This window comes from Hyalella azteca, unplaced genomic scaffold, assembly GCF_000764305.2.
Source record: "Hyalella azteca isolate HAZT.00-mixed unplaced genomic scaffold, Hazt_2.0.2 contig7545, whole genome shotgun sequence".
NCBI classification, from domain to species: Eukaryota; Metazoa; Arthropoda; class Malacostraca; order Amphipoda; family Hyalellidae; genus Hyalella; species Hyalella azteca.
The window spans coordinates 50,651-77,492 of record NW_025937668.1 but is presented as its reverse complement, the minus strand read 5'-3'; the positions used below and the strand labels follow the sequence as shown (position 1 = coordinate 77,492).

Here is a 26,842-nt window from a genome sequence, read left to right as displayed (position 1 = left end):
TGTATTCCCTTTCACCTAGCTCTCATCTTACCCTAACACGAACTTTCACACCCTCCTTGCTCTTATAGTTTCCCTTTCTTCCTCCTTTCTACTAACAAATGAAAATGTGATGCGTGGCTGATGGCCGTTGCAAAGGCCTGACTCTGAAATGTCGTTCTTCCCTTCAGAGTCACCACACCCCAAATCCAAATCCAATCCAAATTCATGTCAAAATAATTTATTGCGATGAATGGTATCAGAGTATTTATTTAAAAAATGAAAAGAAATTAATACAAATTTTTGTTCCAAACCTTTGTACGGAGACTTTATCTGTACTTACTACGTTAATCACACAAAGAAGAAGTTTACGCGGGAAATTTCGCGCCATAGTTAAAGAGCCTCGATTTGCTTGTACACTCTTTCAATAACCTGTCATAATGGAGGGTTTTGATGATCCCGGCATCTTTTTCTCAGACAATTTTGCCTCTGAAGACAATTCTGAGCGTAATCAGGCAAATTTTCAGTCCATCAAGAAAAAATTCAAGGAATTTCTTCGTGAATTCCACGAAGGAAATTTCAACTACAAATACAGGTAAGACTTTAGACTTCCACTAGCAACTTTAGCTATAAAATTTAGCTCAATACTAGGAATACTCAATTAACTTCTACTAGGATACAAAATCAGCTTGTAGAACTCTTTTCAAACTGGTAAGGAAGCAAGGCTTGAAATATTTTTAAAATTTTTGTCACAAATTTGAAATTATTGATTTGATTATTAATTTTCAGAATTAGCTACCTAATTATCAGTTGAGTCTGGCTTTATCATGCTACTGGACCAACTGGAGCAGGCCTTATTGATTATTTTTCATCTGTAATTTGATTTTCAGGATGTTAAAATTGTCTTTGAGCAAAGATCCGCATTATTCACTATGATTGCGTAGTGCATATTAATTCAGGGGCTGAATTATCTCAGAGGTGGCATTCTAAATCAGTGGTTCCCAAACTTTTTCAGGCTGGCGCCTCCTTTGGCTCCCTAGTGGATTTCTAGCGCCCCCCACAGAAATTTAACAGAAGAAGCGCCCCCCTCTTTCTTGAAATTTAGTATGCTGCAATTTTAAAAGAGAAAGGTTAAACACAAATGTGTATTTCACAAATAGAGCCCCATTTAGTGAACCAATATGTTTTTCAGCTGTTTTAACTGTTTCGGCACCAGAAACCTAGGATGTCTCGGGCGAATTTATGGCCGAACTCGTGGCCGGTCTCACAACCAATCTCCAAATTCAATTATCAAGTAATGTCTTCCAAACTAATGAACGCAGCTCTATGAAACTTGGAACATGTATTCATCAAAACCTAACGGCAATGTTTAGCTTGTAATTTTTTTTTTTAATTTCACCTTCATTCGTGAGTTACGTGTATATTGCGAAACAGGCTGAAGTTTGCAGTGATCAAAGAATTTCTTCCAAATTATTGAACAGATTTGAACTTAATTTCAAATATACATTCCTAACTACCAAACCGTGATTTTTTAGCATATAATTTTTTTTCTATTTTACCTTCGTTTGCGAGTTTTTTTTTTCATTTCATCGTCATTCTTGATTTTTTTTCATTTCATCGTCATTCTATTTCCTAACATTCGGCCCGTATCGCCGGGTATAATTTGTCACTTAAATTCGCGGTGAACAAGAAAATTCTTCTAAACTACTGTACAGATTTCAACGACACTTTGTATATAATTAACCTCTCAACGGTGATGTTTAGCTCGTGACAATTTTATCATTTGACTTTTGTTCGCGAGTTATACAGATATATGAGGAACAACCGGCTTTTTTTCTGGCCGGTTTAACCAAGAGCCTTTTACGTATAGCCGTATAACTCGCAAACGAAGGCAAAACAAAAGAAATTGTAATGAGCTAAACATTGCCGTTGCTGAGGCTAGGTTTTAAATACCAAGTTTCGTTGAAGTCTGTTCAGCAGTTTGGAAAAATTTCTTGATTACTGCGAATTTAAACACGTATTGCTGTTTGAATCACGAGTGCTGGTTAAATGAAACAAAAAACTCGCGAACGAAGGCACAATCGAAAGAATTTTCATGAGCTAAACATTATCATTTGGTAATTAGGACTGCAAATTCAAAATTTCGTTCGAATCTGTTCAGTAGTGTTGAAGAAATTACTTGATCTGGTTGATCACTGTGAATATTGGCCCGTATTGCCATATAAGATACAACTATGGCAAAAACAAACAATGGCAAAATTCAAACAATTTTCACAAGCTAAACATTATCGTTAGGTCCTAATGAAAACGTGTACTAAGTTTCATGGAGTTAAGTTCATTAGTTTGAGAGATATTCCTTGATCATTGAATTTGGAATTTGGCCATGAGTCTGGCCGTTAATTTGTCCAAGACGTAAACCCAGAAGAGGTTAAAAAACAGATCAGGGCGACAAAACCATCGCTAGGAGTCATGTGCTGCATGTGTTGTGTACAAATCGTCAAACGTTCAAACTTCTGACATCAACTTTGGACTACCGCCCCCCCTATCGCCCCCCTACCGCTCTCTTCTTATCGCCCCCCAAAATCTTTCCACCGCCCATAGGGGGGCAAACCAGGCAATATCGCCCACTTTGGGAACCACTGTTCTAAATTATCATGTTCTATGTAATTGAGTGTGGTGGCCAAACTAAAGAAAATAGGAGCATGCTTGATGCAATAAGATAAGATTGGCCGCACGCTCCAATACAAGTGGGACAGCAGCAGCGACAGCTTGCTCATCCTGTTGCAGTTTTGACTATTGTTATGCGGGTGTGATGAACTCGTCATCAGCTTGTATTTGTCTATTGCAGCTACTTAGTTTATGGGGAATTAAAGTTGGTGTTTTCTGAGTTTTAATAAACAGAGTTAAAACAATGATACATAATTTATTACATGGGATCAGCGGCTTATGAGAGAAGTCAAGGATTGTGCCAGAACAAGTAGTTAAGAACTTGCGAATTGGGGGAAAAAGAAGTAGTAAAGAATTAAGGAATAAAGAGGAACATGGAATAGTGAAGAATTAGCAAATAAAGAGGAACATGGAATAGTGAAGAATTAGCAAATAAAGAGGAACATGGAATAGTGAAGAATTAGCAAATAAAGAGGAACATGGACAGGTGATGATGCCTATACCATGGAGCAGATACATTCAATGAGCACTTTGATCAGACTATTGCACTTGCTGGTTGAATTCTGTTTATACTGTAATTCTGTAATACTGTAAAGAAAATAAGAAAAGAACAATATTAACTAACACAAAGTAAAATGAATGCTCTACCTGTCCACTCAATATATTATTAAAAATGAGAATAAAGATCATGAACGCAAGAAGGTTGTGCTATAAAAATAGTATTTACAACCCCCGGTAACAATCCTACTCCTTTTCCTTTAGGAGTGGATGGCCTGGATGAGTGCATTAGCCATTAGAACACTCCAGCAACCAAAAATAACTGTCATTTCCTCTGCAGATAGCTAAGTGCCATCCTGGTGGATCTAAATGATCAACCACTTCCTAAAATTCCACCATGAGTGATATGACTAATGGTCATATACCATAATAAGAATTATAGTCAAAATAATAAGAATTATTTTTCAGAATATGTTCCACACCAGTACATGTTTAAAAAGAATCCCATTAATTTGACTCAAATATTAATAATAATCATAACAATTTCTGATAAATAAAAACATGGGGTCCACTGTCTGTAAAATGTTATATCATGACACAGTAAGATTCAAAATGTATTGAAACTTAGTCACTTTGAAGCTGCAAGATTACATTAATAAGCAAGAAAATTTCAATCTATTCTAGGCCAAGATAACAAAATAATCTAGAATATTTGGTCAAGATTTTCATTATGGGAAAAAATTTTTAATTTCCATTATGGGAAAAATATTTATGGGATATATGATATTTTCTATTATGGAAAAAAAAACTATTCTGCACATCTATAGAAAATCCAAAATTGGGGTGGGGGCACTAATGTGTTTTATTTAGTCTAGGGTAGAAATGAGACAAGGTAGAATGTAGTCTAGGCTTTAAGGACAAGTTTGTATTTTTCCTCAGCTTCTAATCGAGACGTTTTCAATAAATTTGAAATCAGCCTGCTGATAGTGGACTTATATCTTGCAGCTCCTAAAATTATACAAAAATCTGTAGTTGAGGTTTGGAAAATAATATTAATATTATTTAATCAGGCACTATTTAATGCTTGATAAAAGGGCTTTATTTTAACAGATAATATTGACTAAGCATGTGCATTCTCAGCCATTCTGTCTCATTCCTGGATGGCTTCTGGCCTTCTGCTCATTTTCCCAGAATCTGAACCTCGAATTCTGGCAACCATTACCCAGAACCATATTTGGAGCCACAAGATTCCTGCTAGATGAACAACCTCATATATTATTGTACCAATAGTGTATATATATACACACATATACTGGACAAAATATATATATATATATATTTAAACTGGATTGGGCTGCGAGATTACAAATGTATTTAAAATAGCACTTTGAAGTCATGAGACTTTAGTAATAAGTAGGAAAATTTCAATAATGGATTAAACCACTTCTAGAGCCCTTACCATTTTCTCCAAAATTACTGGAAATGATACCTTTTGGTTCTACAATTAAAAAATTTATTGAAAAAATTTTTTTGCATAACCCATCTTATTGAATATTTAATCAGTTGACTGTCTATGCTGCTTGAAAAATTATAATGATTATTATTTTTCAATTGGTTTTAAATCACCGAGATGACTGCTATTTATCAATCTTTTTTCATATATGGATATAATAGATCAGAGATTAAAATTAAGCATCTGATATTAATTCATTTAAATGTTCAAAAAAGTTTGTATGTTTGAAGCTTGGTGCTGGAAATACAAACGAGTTTATCTTGTGCTTATCCGCAATAATTGTGTAGGGATATAGTATATATATTACCTTGTATCCAAAATTTCATTAGCAGTTGTTGCATTGTGAGGCATTTCAAGGCAAAGAAATAGATTTGTGAATTATGGAATTAAAATGTTCTGTTTCTTTTGTGGAAACTTGAAATAAAACAGAAGATTGAAATTTGCTTTTGATTTCCAACTGAGATGAATAGGAATTCTACACTTAATGATGTTAATGTTGATTGAAATAAGGCATTAGTTTACTTATATTTATAGTTTTAATTTTACAGGATATTGGCGTAGTCATTGCAGGATGTGAGATGAATTTTTTTTTCTCTCATCACTGATACATGTGGGAATACCAGCTCAACTTGTTAATATCCTATATGAAGTTAGTTTCAAGAGTTTGGCCCTTCATGGTTTATATAGATAATTCACTGAAGTATCATTTCTTCACTTATTGTGCAGAGATGGTCTGAAGAGGCAGTACAACCTTCACCAGTATTGGCTGGATGTCAGCCTGGAGGACCTTGCCAGCTATGATGAGACACTGGCTGATAAACTCCGGAAGCAGCCCACTGAACATCTTCCCCTTGTATGTCTTCTAACATTTACCTGCTGACATTGGGTAGTTAGCTTAATACAATGAAGCAATATTCAAAAGCCAAGGGTATTTTCCGTAAGATTTATTGGACACTTTTTACTGCTTAGGTAAACTTAGGGTTGAGAGTAAACCAACATTGTCCTCAATTCAATCCATTACCATGTAGTGGAACCAATGGCTTCATTGGAACGGGAAGAAAATCAATAATTTTTGAAAATTTTTGTACTGATTGGGGAAAGTCTGATGTTTTTAATTGCATGGTAAATACAGAAATTACATTAGGCCTATGACAATTAATACTCATGTAGCACATGTTTTAAATATTTCAGCTGTTGACTGTTCATTTGTTCTCAGTTTGAGGAGGCTGCCCAAGAAGTGGCTGATGAAGTAACAGCTCCTCGTCCTGAAGGAGAAGAGGAGATCCATGACATTCAAGTTACTCTACATACTGCAGCAAAGTCTGTTGATGTTCGAGACTTGCAGGTAATTTTAATAAGCAGGTAATAATGTCAAACCATGTGAACAAGCAAATGTTAAAGGCCAGAGCTGAGTCACGCTTACCCTGCCCAAGGAGCTGACTAATAACTTGTGGTTTCTTCTAATCATCCGACCAGTGGCCTTGTGAAGTACTGGCTGCTTCAGGGTTTATTAACAAGTGTTGGCCACTGATATTAAAGATATTTCACTGCCATGATTGACTAAGAATAAAGATTCATGTAAAATAATGGATTGATGGCTCCTAAATTTGTGTGAAGTTTTGTTCCCGATAAAATTTGATTACTCAATTTTTTGTGCCTCTAGATTATTTGATATAATTCAAGTTATGGCCCTTTGAATAAATGTTTTTATTTATCTGTAAATGATTCTAAATATCTAAATTTTTTATTGAATAATGACTTTTTTTATTAATAATCAAATAATTCTTACTATCACGTATAATTATCATATGTCTAGGCCTTTTTCTCTCTGTATGGTATTGAATCCTAACGTTTCATAAAGTCTGGGACATGAGCATTGTCTCTGTTCAGTTCTTTACTCAAGGAAATTTTTCCATTTGTCTCATTATTTCTTTGCCATGATAAATTGAGTGCTATTTCATTTTCCATAGTTTTTGAGAAATTGATTATGAGCCGATGTGATGAAATTAATGCTCTTTCTGCTTTATTATGCCAGTGCACTATGTTCACAGGGTTTTGGTAATTAAATTTGTTACCTTGTAATATATTGTAGGAGGATGTTCAAATGCACACTACTAGATTGTTGGTGCATTTTTCATGGTCCATTTATCAGTAGTGTTGGAACAAGATTACCATTTGTTAGTTGCCCTAATTTGTGATGTTATAGTCCTCAGAAGTGAGTCGGCTGGTGAGCGTTGTTGGGCTGGTTGTGGCAGCGTCTGGTGTCAAGGCCAAAGCTCGCACAATGACAGTGCAGTGCCGCTCCTGCCAGACCACCATCAATAACTTGCCTGTCAAGCCTGGACTTGAAGGATACATGCTCCCAAGGAAATGCAATACGTGAGTCTGCTGGTTGATGTTTTTGTTGTTTTATGTAACGCGTGAGTCTGCTGGTTGATGTTTTTGTTGTTTTATGTAACGTGTGAGTCTGCTGGTTGATGTTTTTGTTGTTTTTTGTAACGCGTGAGTCTGCTGGTTGATGTTTTTGTTGTTTTGTGTAATGATTGAGTCTGCTGGTTGATGTTTTTGTTGTTTTATGCAACGTGCGAGTCTGTTGGTAGTTTTTGTTGTTTTATGCAACACGTTAACCGGCTGGCTGTTGTTACCTTATTCAACATTGAGTTTCCTGGTTCTCATTTTTATACTTAGCCATAAATAGATCTATTCTAATTAGTGATTGCATGGTAAAGATTAATTACAATACGGTTACATTCGTAATACATTACAATAATATAAAAAAACTGCTGAAGACTTCTGCCAATCTCCCTAGTATGAGTGTTGAACTGGGAGAACTAAGTTTGGTGTTGCATGCTTTTTTTCTATCGGAAGATAATAAATTTCCTATAGTAGCTTCTCCAAAATGATTTCGGAAGATGTAGCGAAATTGGAATGCCAGAGCTTTAACAAATGGTTACAAATATTTGTAATCCATACAATGCAAAATTATACTTGATTATTTAGCTCTTTCGTCAGGCATGAAAGAGTAACTAGCTATACTTACAACTGCAAACTTTTACTGGGCTAATGATGGCAAAACCTACCACAGAGTCTGGCTTTTAATTAGATATGTTTTCAATTTTATGCAGATCCGTACAGAACTGAGAGATTTGTGATCTGTTCAGTTGTGTAAATTTTTTTCTAATCAAAAACGAAATGACGTAGAAATTGATAATAATACGCATTTCTAACAATTGGTTATGTATTAAAATACCCTGGCCCTTCAAATTTGCTAGATGGGCAATAGTGATGTGATTATATACATAGTAATATGCCTAAAACAGACAAAATGCTGATCAAATAATGTATATCTGAAACGATTTATTATTCTAATTGCAAATTAAGGATTAACTAGTTTATCTCGTTATGTCCCTTTATAAATGATGAAAATTCTGGAAAATGTGAAACTCTATTTTAAACGGGAATATTTTCCTGGAACTGGGTATTGTCCTGGAATTCCTACGGAGAGCTGGAAATTGTCCCGTTTTTATTGCTAACCGGGCTAAACCCTGTCGTCTCGTCTCAAATGAAAAAAAAAAGTATCAAATCTAGGAGTATAGCTAGCCACATAAAAAAAGCCTCAACAGCCAGAAAGTGAATGATTACAGCAAAGAATATAGGTAATGCATCTTGATCTCTTTCTCTAACTGGATGCTGTCCCATCGAAAAATTTGCTGTGAATGTGATGAATACTACCATAATAAGTTGGTGATAAAGGCTTTTGTCATTGGACACATCTTGTACAAAGTGTTAATTCGAGAGTAAAAAAGTATAATTTAGTAGAAAGTATTTAAATACATCATTGTCACTAAAATGTTTTTATTTATGCCTGAAAACTTTATTCTTTACAGGTAGCTTTAAAACCTTATATTATCTTTCTTTGCAGGGAGCAAGCAGGACGTCCCAAGTGTCCTCTGGATCCGTTCTTCATTGTGCCCGACAAATGTGACTGTGTAGATTATCAGGTACTGAAGCTTCAAGAAGTGCCTGAGAATTTGCCTCAGGGAGAAATGCCCAGACACCTGCAGCTGTATTGCGACAGGTCCTTGTGTGAGAGAGTGGTCCCTGGTAACAGAGTCACCGTTCTGGGCATCTACTCCATCAAGAAAGTCGGCAAGTCTGTAAGTCCCAAGCCTTCAAACGGCGTAGAACTCGCATATCAGACACATGCATGAGATTGATTTTTAGGTGAATTGTATATCTCATATCTTCCACTGTTATTTTAAGTAGAATTTCTAATGTGAATAACCCATTTATTTAATTTTTCTCATCGGCCTTGTGATAATTTGAGAGAAAAATACAATTACCAGGGATAGCTGTTGCACCACACCTACTTGACATGTAGAATCCCCTTACAGAAAGACAGGAACGAGCGTGGTGGTGGCGTGGGTCTCCGTGCCCCGTACCTGCGGGTGGTTGGCATCACTGGGGCGCAGGACGGCCGTGGTAGCGTTGGGGGCGTGTCAGGCCGCTTTACTGCTGAAGACGAGGAACAATTTAGACAGCTCAGTCAGGATCCTGATGTCTATGAGAGAATCGCCAAAAGCATTGCGCCAAGCATCTTTGGCTTTCAGGTTGGTGCTCCTGGCTTCATTTGTTTAAGGTTCAGGTAAAATATGTTATTTAAGTTTGTTGCTGTTTTACTTAGAATATCTTAATTGTGTCCTTTTTTTCACTTTGATTTCTCATATTATGGAGTCTTACATATATGCTTATGAACCTTCTCTATTACGTCAAATTTAAATTTCTATAATTACTGGCATCGCTAATTCTACTGTAAAAAAATTTGTTGGTTGATTATGCAATATTTTAGTTTAATTTTCACCTACTATCGCTTAAAAATTCAAATGTTTACAGAGTGTGAAAAAGTCAATAGCGTGCCTATTGTTTGGTGGGTCTCGCAAACGTTTACCTGATGGCCTCACCCGTCGAGGTGACATTAACGTGCTGCTTCTTGGAGACCCTGGCACGGCTAAGAGTCAACTGCTGAAGTTCGTGGAGCAAGTGTCGCCTATTGCAGTCTATACGTCAGGCAAAGGCTCTTCAGCTGCTGGCCTAACTGCATCAGTTATTCGAGATCCTGTTTCAGTGAGTAACAAATGAACACAAGTAACTACATTTTTGACTTCTTTGGAATTGTTGCATTTGAAATTGTTGGCAAACTACACATTGAGAATGGGACTCAACTTCAAAGAGTTGTATTAATTCTTCAATTTTTGTGTATCATTTTTGTTTTCTTCCTCATCCAATTCATCCTGTTCTTAATTTGTAGCGAAACTTCATAATGGAAGGCGGGGCTATGGTTCTTGCTGATGGCGGTGTTGTTTGCATTGACGAGTTCGACAAGATGCGAGAAGACGACCGCGTTGCGATCCACGAAGCAATGGAGCAACAGACTATATCCATTGCCAAGGCAGGCATCACAACAACGCTCAACTCTCGCTGCTCCGTGCTCGCTGCCGCCAACTCTGTCTTTGGGCGTTGGGATGATACGAAAGGAGAAGAAAACATCGACTTTATGCCCACAATCCTGTCTCGTTTTGACATGATTTATATTGTGAAAGATGAGCACGACGAAGAAAAGGATATGGTAAGGGAAATTTGGAAATTGATTTTACGTAAGCTTATAATTATGTGGGTCATTTATGTTGCTGATTTAGGTCTTGCTTGGCCTCTTTTTTGCGTGCTTGGCCTCTTTTTTTTCGCGTGCATAATAGGGTCAAACGAAGTGTTGTTGAGAAAGTTAAAATAACCAACTAGAACTGAGAAACGTGACTGAAACTCAGCCAGCTGCTTGGTGGATGTTCTTATCTTTCACTGCAAACGAAATGCAAGTTTATTTTCCGAATTGAAGCTAAACATTTTCTATTGAATCTCAGGTTTTGGCGAAGCACGTGATGAACGTTCATCTAAACTCCAACAACGTGCAAGACTCTGCCCTTGCCGAGGGTGAACTGTCTCTGCAATTTCTCAAGAAATATATCAGCTATTGTAGGAGGTGAGAAAGTAACTTCGTTATTCCAACAATGTCGAGTCTTCACAAGTTTTTATGAATACAAATTTGGTCATTGTGATCTTTAAATGATCTCTTTTAGGTGTCTTCAATTACAGGCAAGACTGAAGGTGGAAAAAAATATTAATGCAGTAAGTGATGCTTTACCGCAGAGTTTTGTTCCAAGCTCGAATAAATATTTTATCAATGGATCGCATTTTTGTGCTGCAATTCAAATATTCATTTGTGTGATCATAAAATCTCTTGCATAAACAAAGAATGTGAACTGAGTTCATTGATTTTTAAGGAGAATTGTGTGAATGTCTTCTGCAATTCGGAAGTGAAAAATTTAATACATCTTTAATTAAACGCATGTCATATGATGTTTCAGTCACTGTGGACCGCGTCTATCGGAGGTTGCGGGTGCCAAGCTGCAGAACCGCTATGTGCTTATGAGGAATGGGGCGCGAGAGGCCGAGGTTCAGGCTGATAAGCGGCTCGCCATCCCCATCACAGTTCGGTCAGTGATGTTATCAGTTAACTGCTTTTCAGACGTATATAGAAGTGTTGATGCGTATTATAAATCGATATTATTTAAGATGTCGTAATTTGTCAGTGTGATTGAATTATTTCATATTAAGAAACGTCAAGTAATTGAGGCTGCAATCAAATAATTAAGGCTCTAATAAATATAGGAAATATAATATCTAACTGGAATATCGTGCAATAGTATCAAGTTACTCTGATGACTAAGAGAAAGATTGATACTTCTGTAATGGAAAATAGTGAAAGGTGCTAACATTTTTTGTTGTAGGAACTTTCCCTCTAATATAATTCGACTTCCAAGGCATGTAATGATGGCTTGCTCTCCCCGCCCTCGAATGACATTTTGTGCGTAACTTAGTCTATTTTCTGGGAGCAGGCAACTCGAAGCCATCGTTCGTATATCGGAGTCACTGGCCAAGATGCGATTGAGTGCATATGCTAATGAAGCTGACGTAGATGAAGCTCTAAGGCTCTTCCAAGTGTCCACCCTCGACGCTGCCATGTCAGGCTCCCTTACTGGTTAGTAAATGCTATAGCAAACTTGAACAAAAAAGGGCATTTTTTACGTTGTTATGATTGACAAATTAGTTAATTCACTTGGTGTTATAAGCTGAAACGGTAAAAGTTTATTAACACGCTCATTAAGCAGTAGGATTATGAAAGTGTCGCAAACTTCAGGTGCTGAGGGTTTCACAACTGAAGAAGATCAGGAGACAATCTCCCGCATCGAGAAACAAATTAAGCGACGCTTTGCCATCGGCTCCCAGGTCTCCGAGCACTCCATTGTTCAGGACTTCGTGAGACAAGTGAGTGTAGTTTCAGTTGTTGGTTCAAAACGGTGCAACATTATAATGTCAATAATATTTGATCTCGATATAAAAACAAGTAAAAAAGCAATTATTATAGATTTTATTAATATCTACGTAATATTTCAGAAATACCCTGAACGTGCAATTTATAAAGTCCTGCACTACATGATTCGGCGTGGGGAAGTCCAGCATCGTTTGCAGCGCAAGATGCTTTACAGGATCAAGTAAATTCTTTTCTGACATTGCATTGGATCTACAAATTAAACTTACATTTAATCAATTGCACCGTATTAAATAAAATGTTATATTCGATGAAATTTATGATTGTCCTCATGCTATTAAACCGTTCGTGTCTCAAGTAAAAACTCCTTATCTTGCAATGGTTTCAGCATAATCTTTTAGGCATTTGTTTCCCCACGATGAGCCCCCCAAGAAGATTGTCTGCGGCAAGTTCAGCCATGGCGGCGCGGGTTCTTTCCTCAGAGGTGCCGAGGTGAGGTAGCAGCGCTGGATCAAGAGAAACATCTCAACCATTCAAAAGCTTATTGAATTTCTTGAAATCATTCATTTGTCATTGTATCGCAAAAAAGCTTTGCGATTACACGCAAGTTAACATAGTGAGTGATGAAAATTCATCAAATGTGAATGTCATAGCATGTCATCTGAACACCGAAGGACAATGCATTTTAGACATGAAATGCTGGAGGTTTAACGCGCAAACTGGTGTATATGCGGTGGTTAGCGTATGTGTGGTGAACATCGCGCGAGTGTGGCGTGTATCAATGTATGGCATACGCGTTATTTCTGTTGCATACTGTATTTGTGGCTTAGGTTGCCTTTGTGCGTGAGTGTATTTGTTACGTGTCGCGTAAGTGCATGCTGTACATGGCTGATCAACTCACTGCAGTTAGGCAGGGTGGTGAGGATGTGGTCAGCGGGGAGCGGCTCTGGCGTCATCACGTCCAGACCCGCAGCCCTGATCTGGCCGGTCTGAATGGCCCACACTAGCGCTTCTTGGTCTACCAGTCCTGAATGGTGCGCAAAAAGTCATACATATCGCATCATTAGGTTCAAGTTTGTATTCGAATTATAATGATACTTTTTAAAGTTAAAATTTTGAACGGATTCGAAAACCTCTCTCCACATGAAGCCATAGACAGTAAATTAACGACTCTTGTAAGTATGAGATGTTCACTCTCTTGAAGCTAAACTATTATCGAAAGCTGCCGAGATTTTAACTGGACAGCGAACACTAATTATGGGGCACCTGATGATGGGATTCGAATAGTATGAGAAAGATGGGCAATGAAGGATATGATTCTGAATGAGAGTAATGGCGCAGAGGTACGAGCGAGACTGGCTGAGGAGTGGTTTGCAGTGATAGATTTGTAGCAGGAAGCAACTTTGGATTTCAACGAGAGTGAAAAGTGGTATTTGGAGAATGTAAGAAGGCTAACGGAGGAGAAAGGCAAAAATAGTCTTGATGAACGGAGAAGGGGATAAAAAATTGTAAGGAATAATTGAACAAAACTAGAATCCACAATTCAATTTTCTGTTTCATGATGCAGATCCATTCGTTAAATTTGAATGCGTCTCAGTTCCTTAGGATGACAGTGCTTTCTTTTCAGGGGTACGTGTGAAATATGTCTTTATTTAGTTGAATTTAGATCAGCCCAATGAGACTTGTATTGACTGCGGTTCCGAACATGACTTCGAGCTGCGTGGCTGACGGATGCAACGGTCTGACGTAAGGTCTCCACGCACACCTTCCTAAACGCCCAAATTTAATCTAGGTCAGACCTCCTCTAGAGGTGTTGATGAAGACCGCCGAGTTCTTCATGGCAGCAAAGGCGTCCTTGTTGAACTTGGCGCGAGTTTGTTCGTTGAGCGCCGCCGTGCATATTACGAAGTCGCTTTCCTGCAGCAGCCGTTCGAAGCTTACGAACTCAGCCACAGGGTAACTGCCACCTACGATCATAGAACAAACATAAACGGTCTAATACGTTGCTATCAAAGCCGCTACGTAATTCTTCATGAACAGCAATATATCATTCCTATTTTAAGTAAATTTCAGCTCAAGTATAAAAAGAGAAATTCGACACCGTTTATCGTGAAATGATAACCTACCAAGCTCTTTCTTAGTCGTGCTCGTATAGAGGAACTTGGCGACGTTGAAGCCCGCGAGCCTCTTGAGTACTGCCTGTCCAGTCCGCCCCAAACCAAATATTCCCACCGTGGACCCCGACAATCCTTTGCCCAGCATCCACACGGGGCCCCACACGCACCTTCCCCAGCCGCCACTGCGGGTCAAAAGCCACCGAGTTCAACACTTCATCATTTTTCCTTGAAATGAATTCGGTAAGGAAAACACGCAAAACAACCCAGCAAAAACAGTCAACATTTCTGAAGTATTGATCAAGGAAATATCAGAGAAGTGTGTATGCATCCGCGAGTTAAAAGCACAAATAAAACAATTATGTATACTTCAACCTGTCGGTTTGACGGCGTTTGTAGGTTAGGGCAAATAAGAATTTTAATTCAAGTTTCAAATTAACAAATAAGTAAAACACAAACGCCCGCTTGAACGAAACCATTGACCACGGGCTGGTCCTGTTCTACAGGCAGCACGTGTCGGTCACTAACTTATTAAGCTCAGCGTTGGCCTGTAGCAGCAGCGTTGGCCTGTAGCAGCAGCGTTGGCCTGTAGCAGCAGCGTTGGCCTGTAGCAGACGCCTCCAGGTGGCCAGCAGCAGCGCTAGCGTCAGCTCGGCCGTTGCATCAGTGAGCACGTCCGGCGTGTAACCCACCTGACCACCAACACAACCGGTTATCTCAGTGATCCCTTTTGTTCTCTCATATTTCTACTTCCTAGTCATACATCTACTTCCTCTTCGAGTTCCTAGTTGCAGAAGCGATGAAGCAGTTGTTTGTTGCTGTCGTGCGCCCGGACATAAAAATTGGAAACGTCGTGTGGTCACCGAAACTTGAAAAGGACAAAAATTTAATAGAGAGTGTTCAAAGACGTGCAACGAAGATAATTCCGGGCTTGAAAGGCAAGTCCTATGAGGATAGATTAAAGATAATGAAGCTTCCAAGCCTCAGTTATCGACGTCTGCGTGGGGAACTCATTGAAGCATACAAGTATACTCATGGCTTGCACAAGGTCCCACAAGGATTACTAGAATTTGACACAAGACCCAACACCAGGGGCCACGACTATAAACTAAAAAAATGCGTTGGAACACATCCACGCGACAACATTTCTTCTCGATTCGAGTCACCGACATGTGGAACAGCCTCCCTGATAGCATCGTTGACGTTCCGAGTATGAACGCCTTCAAGAACAGACTAGACGAAGCTATGCTGGAGCATATGTTCAGTCTTAAAATGCCTAGCAAAATACGGATCGGGCAATAACTCCACCAGCTATCTCAATCAATCGTCAGTTATGGAAAGATCGGGTTCCAAAGGCCGGATCCCTTGTGAATCAAGTCACGACAAATTTAAGAATCGGCAACAGGCCATGGGCCTATTTCTTCAGTGCCGACACTTCTATTCTGTTCTACTTCACGAAGATAATTGTTAGCTGGCAGGCGTCGAGGATGGATCGCGGGACTAAAGGGACATTTTTTCTGGCCATTGGGGATAAGCTTGAAAGTTAGACTTGGGCAATTCTCACTTAGTGGATAATGGGAGAAACGCATACGATTTTCAACGAAAACGTTTGACTTGATAAAAAAATCAAAGAGAACGAATCATTTTGTCGAAGCGCATCTTTCGTCAACTAATCTAAAACAAAGGGACGAATTCAAGCTTTGAGTTCTAGAAGTATTTAAGTGTAGCTATGAGACGTGCAGTGGTCAAGCCGTAAGTGCTGCGTGATACTGCCGGCTTACTTTGATGTCGCGGCTTTTCATTTCCTCGAGGCTGAGATGATCGTAGCCCACAGACATCGTACTGATCACACGCAAGCTACGTCCTGTTCTCAAGTACAAGGAAGGTATTAATCTACCACGAGCATCTGAACATTAGTAACGAATGCTTGAAATGAGAGTCTTTCACTGTGGTGAGCTAGATGATTTCGTCAAACGTTATGATACCAGAATCATTCTTCTGCCCAATTTCACTTGTAGGAGATTTGAGTAGAAAATGAATGAGTATAGGCTTGCCCCTATTTAATATTTCATTTCTTCAATAATTTATATAAATAATGATCTCATACCGGCCGCGTCTAAAACTTTGGTGTTGATGCGGTCTGTGATGAAACAGAACAGTCCGTCTTTCCCGGCGACTCTGGCCAGGAGCTGGTCGCGAGGCATCGGGTAGGAGCCTTCGTAAATGTCTACATCACACCTGAACATTTGAACACAATTAGAAATCACGCGGCGAATATATGAGCAAAGTGTATGATTTATAACAAAACTTTGCTTTCTATAAAATAAAATTGGCAATTTAATGTTTTATAACTGGCTGCTCACACGAACGAAAATTACCAGCATTCTATTTTAATACTAGCAACGCAAGCAAGCATGAAACCTAGGAATGGAAGCTGATCTTGAAAATAACTAAACAATTTATTTGGGCAAGAATATAAAAATTTCAAGCTAGAACTCTAATACCGATTATCCACTACCACTAGTACAACACTATTTTAAATTAACGCCACATATACAACGTTCAAATTACATCGTGAATCGTAATCGCTTTCTCAACGACTCACAGCTCACGTAATTTCCGTATGGCGATCTGTGGGACATCTTTTTTGGTGATTAACACTTTAGGCTTCTCCATGGCATCCGGCAGAGAGGTTGAAAACGCGGGTTTGAAGAAGTTCAAATTTCGAGGAGTCTTGCAAATTCTCAACGGCTGATACCGAAGGAGAACGCACCATGCCAGGTCATGAGAATCGTTGACTAATTTAAACCGTGTGTCAAATGCAAGACCCTCATTAGTCGGAAGTAATATTCCTATGCATGTTTCCGAAGTATGGTAAATGCGATATCCTGGAGGTAGAATTAAATCTTACCACCTAAAAACATGAAGCGGCTATCAAGATAGTTCGTATTTGTCACTTAGGCCAAAAAAATATGAAGTGTTACAATCCTAATCGACTTCCTGGCATATATAGAGAACAGAATTCAGGCAGTTGATGATTTGTTCAATTTAAGATTTATTCTTCGTTGGCGATAGTAATTAATATCACTGCGGTCGTGGTTTACGACGTTAATACGACATGGCGCATCGCCATGGGCTACCTAATCCACAGGCGCCAGTCTTGAATCAAGGAACGCGCAACTCCATTGGTCATGAGGGATGCGCCGACAGGAGTTATGAGCAATCCGGCATGACCGCTAAAATGAAAGAATAGAAAAAAAATGTTTAAGAGACCGGAGTAAGAGTTGCTGACTACGGGAAGTAAAGGAGCAGCAAGCCTCCCTTGCGCCAGTCGAGCGATAGGCGCCCCGTGTAAGAACCATCATACAAACTGTCAATTTTTTACTGGTCATTTATGTACACAGAACAATGCTCACAATAATACGATAAGCTGGACCATGAATGAACTCTTTAAAAAAAGGAATTTGGTGAATTTGACTCCAAAGCTTCGACGAGGTGTAACGCTTTGCCAGGTCTCCTGGCAACGCTCTCAGGTCTCCTCAAAGCACTCTATTGTTCAGGACTTCGTGAGACAAGTGAGTGTAGTTTTAATAGTTAGATTTTATTAATATCTAAGTAATATTTCAAAAATACCATGAACGTGCTATTTCTAATGTCCTGCACTACATGATTCGGCGTGGGGAAGTCCAGCATCGTTTGCAGCGCAAGATGTTATACAGGATCAAGTAAATTCTGTCCTAGAGGGATTGCTTCACATTATTTTGCTTTGGAGCCACAATATAAACTCAAATTTAATCAATTACATAGTATTAAATAAATTTTATATTCGATGAAATATATAATTATCCTCATACTATTGAACAGTTCGTGTCTTGAGTAAATTCTCCATTGTCTTGTTGATGGCTTCAGCACAATCTTTTGAGCATTTGTTTGCCTTCGATGAGCCCCCCGAGAAGATTTTCAGCAGCCAACTCTGCCATCGCTTCACGCGTCTTGACGTCAGCGCTTGCAATATGAGGGACCAATGCTGCAAGAGGAAAAGTTATTAGGCAAGTTTTGTTCGATATCATAAAATTTGCGCTTTCGTTCCACTCCCATTTATGAGGTTAAGTATGCAGTTCTGAAAATTTATGGCTTTGAGAGCCATAATTTCTAGTGCCAACAAGCTCTAGAAATTCTGAATAATAATTTTGTATCCTACTAATGTATGATAGTCGTAGTAGATGTTGTGTAGTATATGTTGTGTAGCAGATGTTGTGTAGCAGATGTTGTGTAGTATATGTTGTGTAGTAGATGTTGTGTAGTAGATGTTGTGTAGTAGATGTTGTGTAGTATATGAAGACCGCCGAGTTCTTCATGGCAGCAAAGGCGTCCTTGTTGAACTTGGCGCGCGTTTGTTCGTTGAGCGCCGCCGTGCAAATGACGAAGTCACTCTCCTGCAGCAGCCGTTCGAAGCTTACAAACTCAGCCACAGGATAACGGCCGTCTATTATCATGATAAACAGCATCGAGAAATTATTTTGCCGAGCTCAAAGTTATTTCGGCTGTCACAAACGCGCGCAGGCTCGAAAATAAGGGTTGAAATAATCTCGATTCATTTTAGGGCACATCAAGTCACCTTATTTTCACGCCGGTACAGATAAAATATTCAAATTTACTCTCGAATGAAAATCTTCTACTGAGAATTTTATTCAATTTCTCACGCTCTTGTCTAAACTAATCTCACCAAGTTCTTTGGGGCCGTTGCTATTATAGAGGAACTTGCCGACATCAAAAACGGATAGTTTTCTTAGCACCTCCAACCCAATGGAGCCCAGTCCGAATATACCAACCGTCGAGCCTGCGACGCTACGGCTCAGCATCCATTGCTGGCTGCCTTGGCTTTCTGCCCAACCCTCGCTGCACAGAATGAACGATCAACACTAAGCTTTTCGCTGAAATTTTTCGTAAACTAGCGTATTGGTCTAACCCTCTAGCCACCAGCTACCTTACGAGTCCAAAATACTACATTTTATCCATACCATATCTGCTGAAATTTATGCATTGAAAAAAATGACAGGTGACAAAATATTAGTCATAGCGCAGCCTGAAATTAAAGCCATTATATTTGCCCCATGCTAAATATTATTTTGCCATGCGTTTTTAGCTATACGCTAAAAGCACTAAGCCGAAAATCTAAAAGTGCTAAGTGCCCCCAAGAAATAAAACGACTAACCAATTATTCTGTGCTAAGACATTCTTGTTAAAATTTAGGTAAATGCTAAATCGTATGATTCTAGGATGATGCGAAGGATCAAGATCAAACTTGTATCACGTTTTCGCTGAATTAACCGCTATTCATACACTAAAAAGATTTAGTAACTGATAATTCAAACAAGTTCCGAAAAGAACTAACAATGACATCGACGAAAACTCTGACGTTTCTATGCATATTCCCAGACTTTCACAAACTAATCTCAAGAAAATAAGGTTGCCGGTATGAATAACGAGTTGCTGGCGACTAGAACCTGGTGATCTGGGCGCTGCATTCGAAGAGGCGTCGCGCGGTGGCGAGCAGCAACGTGACTGTCAGCTCTGCGCAGCTCTTGGTCAGGACGTCAGGCGTTACGCCCACCTCAAACAAACATCATTAACTATTTCTCGCTACAAAGTTATTATAAATTAATTAAGATAAATGTGTAATGAATGAAGAAGCGTTATTCACTTATTGTGGGCTAACACGTGCCGGTAAGAACATTCGTCTCGTTTAAAAGCGTGATAGTCAAAACCATTTTTAGTCAAACCATAAAACCATACATACTTTTCTTTAAGTAGAAGGAACTAAGTACGCTTAACGGGAGCTGGATTTAAAATTTAAATTTAATGTATCCTACAATCACTACAATATAAATTATTTCGTAATGAACAATAAAATTGACTTTAATTTTCAAAAGGTTGTTAAATGAGAGTGTTTCCTCTATAAATGAGCTGGTATCAGAATAATTGTAATATGATGGACATTATCGTGGTGGTAGGATGGATGATCTATATCAGTAATGGGTTTCTTGAGATTTGGACGGGTTATTAATACATGTACAGTTTCTTTATTATTACGAACGGGATGCTATAACTACAGGATTATCGATCTCGGGCAACGTCGGACTAACCTGCTAGCTAAGAATAAACTTAACGCTAGGTTCAAGATACTAACTTTAATGCCACGCTTCTTCACTTCTTGCACGTCGATGTGGTCATAGCCTGCGGAGAATGAGCTCACCACAGCCAAGGTTGGGCCTGCATTACATTATGCATTTAATTACACAATATATCAATAACTGCACGGCAACCAGCACCTCACAACACAAGTGAGCACGTTATCAACATAACATGTGACTCAAACAGGAATAATAGGCCTATGTGGGAATTTAGTATACGAAACTTGCCACACGCTCACGGGCATAGGAATGGATAAAATATTACGGCCAAGATACCAAGCCTGGTTTTACCCATGCTTTAAATTGTCTACCGGTATCTAAGATAACCACAGCCTTTTATGTGAACAGCAACTGGAGGCATATAACAAACATAAAAATATTGACTAGGAGAATAACGCCAAGTGAATTATGTACTTGTTCTCAACAATGGTACATTCATTGAACGAGGTGCATTGCAGACACTTCATATGATTGTAAATTTAGGATACGTATATGACTAAGCAAGAAATTTAACAGCAAATGCCGTCATTTTAGTAGTTCAGAATGAAGTGAACTACGATTTGATGGTAAATTGTAAGTTTGTTTTTATATACATAGTCGACAAGGCAGAACTTTCTCTGAAAAAAGGTTCGAAGAAATTGAAGGCAGATTACGTAGATGGTCAAAAAAGGTAGAATGGTTTGCTAGCGGTTCAGCTATCAAGCTATTCCGCACCGGAGGTCAAAAGATGACAAACATTGCCGGCACGGTGGAAGGTCTCAATTATTCAATATCTCAATTTAATCATCAGCCACAAGGGGCGGAAGGTCTCAGATGTCCAGCCCGCTGAAGCTGGCTCGAAAGAAGCAGCGCTAGCATCTCAAAGAGACGAAGTGACAAGGAGGGACAGGTGAAAAGCAACAGAAACGAAGACACTCGAACAAGAGGTCGCTTACACGGGACGTCGGCCGCCCGCACGAGAGAGAAACAGAGAAGGGAAATGTAAGGAATCCTACCTACATAATAACTTACTATAAGGTATCCTACCTACATAATAACTTAATGTAAGGAATCCTACCTACATAATAACTTAATGTAAGGAATACTACCTACATAATAACTTAATGTAAGGAATCCTACCTACATAATAACATGACCCCACAACTGAGATCTGCAGTCAAGACACCGCGAGCTCAGCGGTGGGGCGCTCAGGAACACTACCCTTAGAAACGTGAATTCCCATAGGACTTCCGACGAGCACGGACACATGTCAGAAGTCCCTCCTAAGGGGAGATTAAATAGATCATTCCAGGTAAAGCTAATTAATTATAATACTTATCAGCAGCATCAAGGGTTTCGGCGTTAACAGCGAAGTGAGTGGTTAGCACCACGCCGTGCTTGCCTGCCAGACGCGCCAAGAACTCCGCTCGAGACATCGTACCGCATTTATCGTACATTTCAACATCGCAACTGTAAATAAAACGTGTTTATTATGTCAAAATTTAGAAATTATGTGAGGCAAACACATTAATATTACTAACTGTACATGATTTTATTAACCTAAAAAATTACGATAATGAACAGATTCGACATGTGTAAGTATTTGCAAATTAGCATGAGGTTATTATACCTATTTTTTCAAGAGAAAACTACAATATACATCGGTGCTTACTATCATCATGTTAATAGAAAACAGTGAACTGATCAAAAATAGAACATTTTTTCGTTGGTCGCGTCTCTGCTGTCAGATGGCCGCCAGACCTAAGCTTTAATGTAACTCTACGGCAATATTATTCATCTAAAATTAATCTATTAATTATAATTCATTAATTCCCTAAAAATTTCAAAGTTATGTTTTAAAATTAGGGTAACAATTTTAAACAACCTCTTCTTACTATTGATAGAAGTAGCATAAACTTTTCAGTGGCTTTAAACATTGTAACTAAAGCATAGACTCATAACACTAAATTCATACTTACTAAGGTTCGAGCTTTTTCACCAATATGTCGGGGAAGTCGCTGCGACAAACAAGCACTTTAGGTTTCTCCATTATTTCACAGCTCATTTACCTGACCAAAACTCGAGACTGAAAAATGAATAAACATGATGTAAGATATTTGCTCCAGGTGGAAAATATTTTAATCATAAAAGAGAAATAACGACAATAACTAAACCACCGAAGCGACATCAGTTAAGTAATATACAGTAAACGTGAGTTGCATGAACAGCAGCTTATATCATCATGATGGGAATATTTATACACAAATTTCAAGCCAGCAGACTCCACAAGTGCCTTCATTATAAAAAATAATGCTTCATGTCAAATATTACCTCAATACGAAATTTCAATCCAGTTGGTTCGTTACAATGTCTTTTTAAGGTCTATAGCGTTGGCAACAGGACTAGTGCTACTACATTTTCAAAGGCCACTATATGCAAGCAAGATCCTTATCAGCTTTTGTCAATGAGTCGAGATAGCAGGTCACCACAAGTGTATTTACGCGGAAAATATTACAGATCGATAGTCGTACCGGACTAAAAGACATCGATGGAAGAAAAAATACTTAAAAGCTAGTTACGAATTTCATTAAGGTAACGATAAAACAATAGGGCTATAAATTCTATGTTCCGTTCAAAGGTAAATATAGGTCCAATAAAGAATTTTTAATCATGTGGCTGAGCAAACTACTTATATCTAATTCGTATGATGCACACAAATGGCTCTATTTACTTCCCACATGCAATCTAGGGCTGCAACTGACAGAGAAGAAAGGTTTATTGCATCGCCAATGGCCGCACAGGATCAATAAATAATAGCAGTTTCAGATCTAGAATTGCCAAGAAACACAGTATAGTTGGTTCGATACAATCCAAAATACGCGTTAAAAAGTCGGTAACACATCGATGAGTAAGCTAGGATGGATGGTTTAGCAAAGTCTCTGTGGCATTTCCTTGTCCTCCAAGAGGCCTCCAAGAAGATTGTCCGCGGCAAGTTCAGCCATGGCGACGCGGGTTCCTTCCTCAGAGCTGCCAATGTGAGGTAGCAGCGCTGGAGCAAGAGAAGCATCTAAACCACTGAAAAACTTCTTAAATTTATTTAAATCATTGATTTGTCATTGTATCGCAAAAAAGCTTCGCAAGTAGACACAAGTTAACATAGTGAGTGAGAAAATTAATCAAAACGTGATTAAAAGTTGTGAAAAGCGTGATTTATGGTCAATCACTTAGCATGTCATCTGAGCACCGAAGTACAATGCATTCTAGACATGAATGCTGGAGGTTTAACGCGCACACTTCGTGCTTGTTACGCATATGCGGTTGGTGTAGCGTATTTGTGGTGAATACGAGTATAGCGTAAGTGTGGCGTGTATGACATATTATATTATTATGACGTGTATGGCGTTATTTCTGTCACATATGTGTGGTTTATGTTGCCTTTGTGCGTGAGTGTGTGTGTTACGTGTCGCGTAAATGCATGCTGTACATGGCTGATCAACTCACTGCAGTTAGGCAGGGTGGTGAGGATGTGGTCAGTGGGGAGCGGCTCTGGCGTCATCACGTCCAGACCCGCAGCCCAGATCTGGCCGGTCTGAAGGGCCCACACTAGCGCTTCTTGGTCTACCAGTCCTGTGCATGACAAGGATTAATTCTCGTGTGAAAACCTGGAAATGATTTGTTAATCACAGAAGCTTCGTAGCTTACAAGTTCAGATGTTTTCGAACTAAACGCCCATCTGTAAACTCTCGAGAAGAATTTAAGTTTCGCTCTTGATAGAAAAATAGTTTTGGAAACTACGAGTAGCGCCATATCAACAATTGACCAAAATTAAACATTTATTCTATTCGGGTTCTGTCTGACCTCCTCTAGAGGTGTTGATGAAGACCGCCGAGTTCTTCATGGCAGCAAAGGCGTCCTTGTTGAACTTGGCGCGTAGCTCTTTCTTAGTCGTGCTCGTATAGAGGAACTTGGCGACGTTAAAGCCCGCGAGCCTCTTGAGTACTGCCTGTCCAGTCCGCCCCAAACCAAAGATTCCCACCGTAGACCCCGACAATCCTTTACCCAGCATCCACACGGGGCCCCACACGCACCTTCCCCAGCCGCCACTGCGGGTCAAAAGCCACTGAGTTCAACACTTCATGATTTTTCCTTGAAATGAATTCAGTAAGGAAAAGACGCAAAATCATCACCTAACAAAAACCGTCAAAATTTCGAAAATATTGATTAACGAATTATCCAAGAAATGTGTATGTATCCGCGAGTCAGAAGCACAAATAAAACAACTATGTATACTTCAACCTGTCGGTTTGACGGCGTTTGTTGGTTAGGGCAGAGAAGAATTTTAATTCAAGTTTCAAATTAACAAAAAAGTAAAACACAAACGCCCGCTCGAACGAAAAAATTGACCACGGGATGGTCCTGTTCTATAGGCAGCACGTGTCGGTCACTGACTTATTAAGCTCAGCGTTGGCCTGTAGCAGACGCCTCGAGGTGGCCAGCAGCAGCGCTAGCGTCAGCTCGGCCGTTGCATCCGTGAGCACGTCCGGCGTGTAGCCCACCTGACCACCAACACAACCGGTTATCTCAGTGGTATCTTTTGTTCTCTCATATTCCTATTCTCTTGGACATAATTGGTAGCTGGCAGGCGTCGTGGATGGAGCGCGGAACTAAAGGGACATTTTTTCTGACCATTGGGGATAAGCTTGAAAGTTAGACTTGGGTAATTCTCACTTAGTGGATAATGGGAGAAACGCATACGATTTTCAACGAAAACTTTGTGAACGTTTGATTTGAAAAAAAGCACAAGATCACAGTGAAAGAACCATTTGTCGAAACGCATATTTTGTTAACCAATCTAAAACGAAGGGACGAAATTAAGCTTTGAGTTCTATAAAGTTTTCAAATGTAGCTATGAGACGTGCAGTGGTCAAGCCGTAAGTGCTGCGTGATACTGCCGGCTTACTTTGATGTCGCGGCTTTTCATTTCCTCGAGGCTGAGATGATCGTAGCCCACAGACATCGTACTGACCACACGCAAGCTTCGTCCTGTCCTCGAATACAAGGAAAGTATTAATTTACCGCGAGCATCTGGGGCCATATTTTCAAAATTCGCTAAGTGAGCGTAAGTACTTAAGCTCAATTTTCTTGTCTATGATTGGTGGATATGGCTTGAAACTTGAAAGGCCGTCAATGATTGGCTGATGAACTTAAGATCTCTTAACTTTTTTTTGAAAGTATAGGTCCAGAACATCAGTAACGAATGCTTGAAATAAGTAAAAAAATCTTTCGAGTAGAAAAATCTTTCATTGCTGACAGCTTGATGACTTCGTCAAACATTATGAATCAAGAATAATTCTTCTACCCAACTTCACTTTTAGGAGAATTAAGCAGAAAATGAAAGAGTATAGGCTTACCCCCTATTTAGTGTTACATTACTTCAATAATTTATATCACGTAATGATCTCATACCGGCCGCATCCAAAACTTCGGCGTTGATGCGGTCTGTGAGGAAACAGAACAGTCCGTCTTTCCCGGCGACTCTGGCCAGGAGTTGGTCGCGAGGCATCGGGTAGGAGCCTTCGTAAATGTCTACATCACACCTGAACATAATTAAATAGAAATTACGCGGTGAGTATATGGGCTATGCGTATACTTCATAACAAAACTTTGCTGTCAATAATAGAAAATTGGCCTTGTATTACTTTTTATAAACTGACCACTCATACGAACGTAAATTACCAGCAGTCAATTCAAACTCGTAACCCAAGCAAGCATGGAGCCTAGGAATGGAAGCTGATTTAGAAAATAAACAAACTATTTGGGCAAGAATATAAAATATTTCAAGTTAGAACTCTAAGTAACGATTATCCGCTAGTACAGCACAATTTTAAATTAATGCCACATACACATCATTCAAACTATATTTTGAATCGTAATCGCTGTTGCAAACTCACAGCTCACGTAGTTTCCGTATGGCGATCTGTGGGACATCGTTTCTGGTGATTAACACTTTAGGCTTCTCCATGCTATCCGGCAGAGAGGTTGAATACGCGGGTTTGAAGAAGTTCAAATTTCGAGGAGTCTTACAAATTCTCAACGGCTGATACCGAAGGAGAACGCACCATGCCGAGAAGGTCATGAGAATCGTTGACTAAGTTAAACCGTGTGTCAAATGCAAGACCCTCATTAGTCGGAAGTAATATTCCTACGTATGTTCCCGCAGTACGTTAAATGCGACAGCCTAAGGAAGAATTGAATCTTTCCGCCTAAAAACAAGAAGCGGTTATCAATATACTTTTTATCTGTCACTTAGGATCAAACAACTATTTTTAAAATATCGACTTCCTAGTTAGTTAGTTTAGTGGCCAAATGTTAACTAGCGCTTCAGCCATTTAGCTATCTCGCACCGACAGTCAAAATGAACATCACCAAAGAGGTGGAAAGTCTCAGTTATCGAAAGATTCTCAAGTGAAGTCAAAAATTGTTCATCACCCGCAAGGGGCGGAAGGTCTCAATTGTC

General features: G+C 39.2%; 3 protein-coding genes across 4 annotated transcripts; 1 reads left to right on the top strand and 2 right to left on the bottom strand.

Moving 5' to 3' along the window:
* The first annotated feature begins 330 nt into the window (after positions 1–330).
* On the top strand, positions 331–12,349 carry LOC108666283 (DNA replication licensing factor Mcm5). The gene is made up of 13 exons (XM_018153120.2): positions 331–571; positions 5,381–5,507; positions 5,871–5,999; positions 6,861–7,033; positions 8,577–8,811; positions 9,049–9,264; positions 9,548–9,778; positions 9,963–10,280; positions 10,570–10,688; positions 11,074–11,202; positions 11,605–11,747; positions 11,907–12,034; positions 12,164–12,349. Exons 1-13 carry the CDS (start codon positions 417–419, stop codon positions 12,263–12,265), a joined length of 2,205 nt encoding a protein of 734 aa, XP_018008609.1. The 5' UTR covers positions 331–416; the 3' UTR covers positions 12,266–12,349.
* LOC108666285 (glyoxylate reductase/hydroxypyruvate reductase-like) lies at positions 12,128–18,051 on the bottom strand. Its single transcript, XM_018153122.2, has 9 exons — positions 18,007–18,051; positions 16,758–17,388; positions 16,260–16,390; positions 15,934–16,016; positions 14,681–14,844; positions 14,165–14,337; positions 13,838–14,005; positions 12,940–13,065; positions 12,128–12,544 (listed from the first exon to the last, which is right to left on the bottom strand). The coding sequence occupies exons 2-9, from the start codon at positions 16,826–16,828 to the stop codon at positions 12,423–12,425; spliced, it is 1,038 nt and encodes a 345-aa protein (XP_018008611.1). The 5' UTR covers positions 16,829–17,388; positions 18,007–18,051; the 3' UTR covers positions 12,128–12,422.
* LOC108666279 (glyoxylate reductase/hydroxypyruvate reductase-like) lies at positions 17,403–26,625 on the bottom strand. Of its 2 annotated transcripts, none has more exons than XM_047881291.1 (7): positions 26,277–26,625; positions 25,792–25,922; positions 25,286–25,368; positions 24,775–24,881; positions 24,184–24,428; positions 23,827–23,952; positions 17,403–18,179 (listed from the first exon to the last, which is right to left on the bottom strand). In XM_047881291.1, exons 1-7 carry the CDS (start codon positions 26,459–26,461, stop codon positions 18,058–18,060), a joined length of 999 nt encoding a protein of 332 aa, XP_047737247.1. In that variant the 5' UTR covers positions 26,462–26,625; the 3' UTR covers positions 17,403–18,057. The 2 variants fall into 2 exon arrangements, with proteins under 2 accessions (XP_047737247.1, XP_018008605.1); XM_018153116.2 differs by lacking the exon at positions 17,403–18,179 and adding an exon at positions 22,803–23,374.
* Between the last annotated feature and the right edge of the window lie 217 nt (positions 26,626–26,842).

Coding starts and splice junctions, on each gene's coding strand:
- LOC108666285 (XM_018153122.2), bottom strand. CDS start 16,828: ATGGAGAAGCCTAAAGTGTTAATCACCAAAAAAGATGTCCCACAGATC. Junction 16,391..16,757: donor ATACGGAAATTACGTGAGCT/GTGAGTCGTTGA, acceptor TCAAATGTTCAG/GTGTGATGTAGACATTTACG. Junction 13,066..13,837: donor CATCAACACCTCTAGAGGAG/GTCTGACCTAGA, acceptor CGCACCATTCAG/GACTGGTAGACCAAGAAGCG.
- LOC108666283 (XM_018153120.2), top strand. CDS start 417: ATGGAGGGTTTTGATGATCCCGGCATCTTTTTCTCAGACAATTTTGCC. Junction 8,812..9,048: donor TCAAGAAAGTCGGCAAGTCT/GTAAGTCCCAAG, acceptor ATCCCCTTACAG/AAAGACAGGAACGAGCGTGG. Junction 10,281..10,569: donor ACGACGAAGAAAAGGATATG/GTAAGGGAAATT, acceptor ATTGAATCTCAG/GTTTTGGCGAAGCACGTGAT.
- LOC108666279 (XM_047881291.1), bottom strand. CDS start 26,461: ATGACCTTCTCGGCATGGTGCGTTCTCCTTCGGTATCAGCCGTTGAGA. Junction 25,369..25,791: donor CGAAGTTTTGGATGCGGCCG/GTATGAGATCAT, acceptor ATTCGAGGACAG/GACGAAGCTTGCGTGTGGTC. Junction 18,180..23,826: donor CACCACCCTGCCTAACTGCA/GTGAGTTGATCA, acceptor TTCCTCTTGCAG/CATTGGTCCCTCATATTGCA.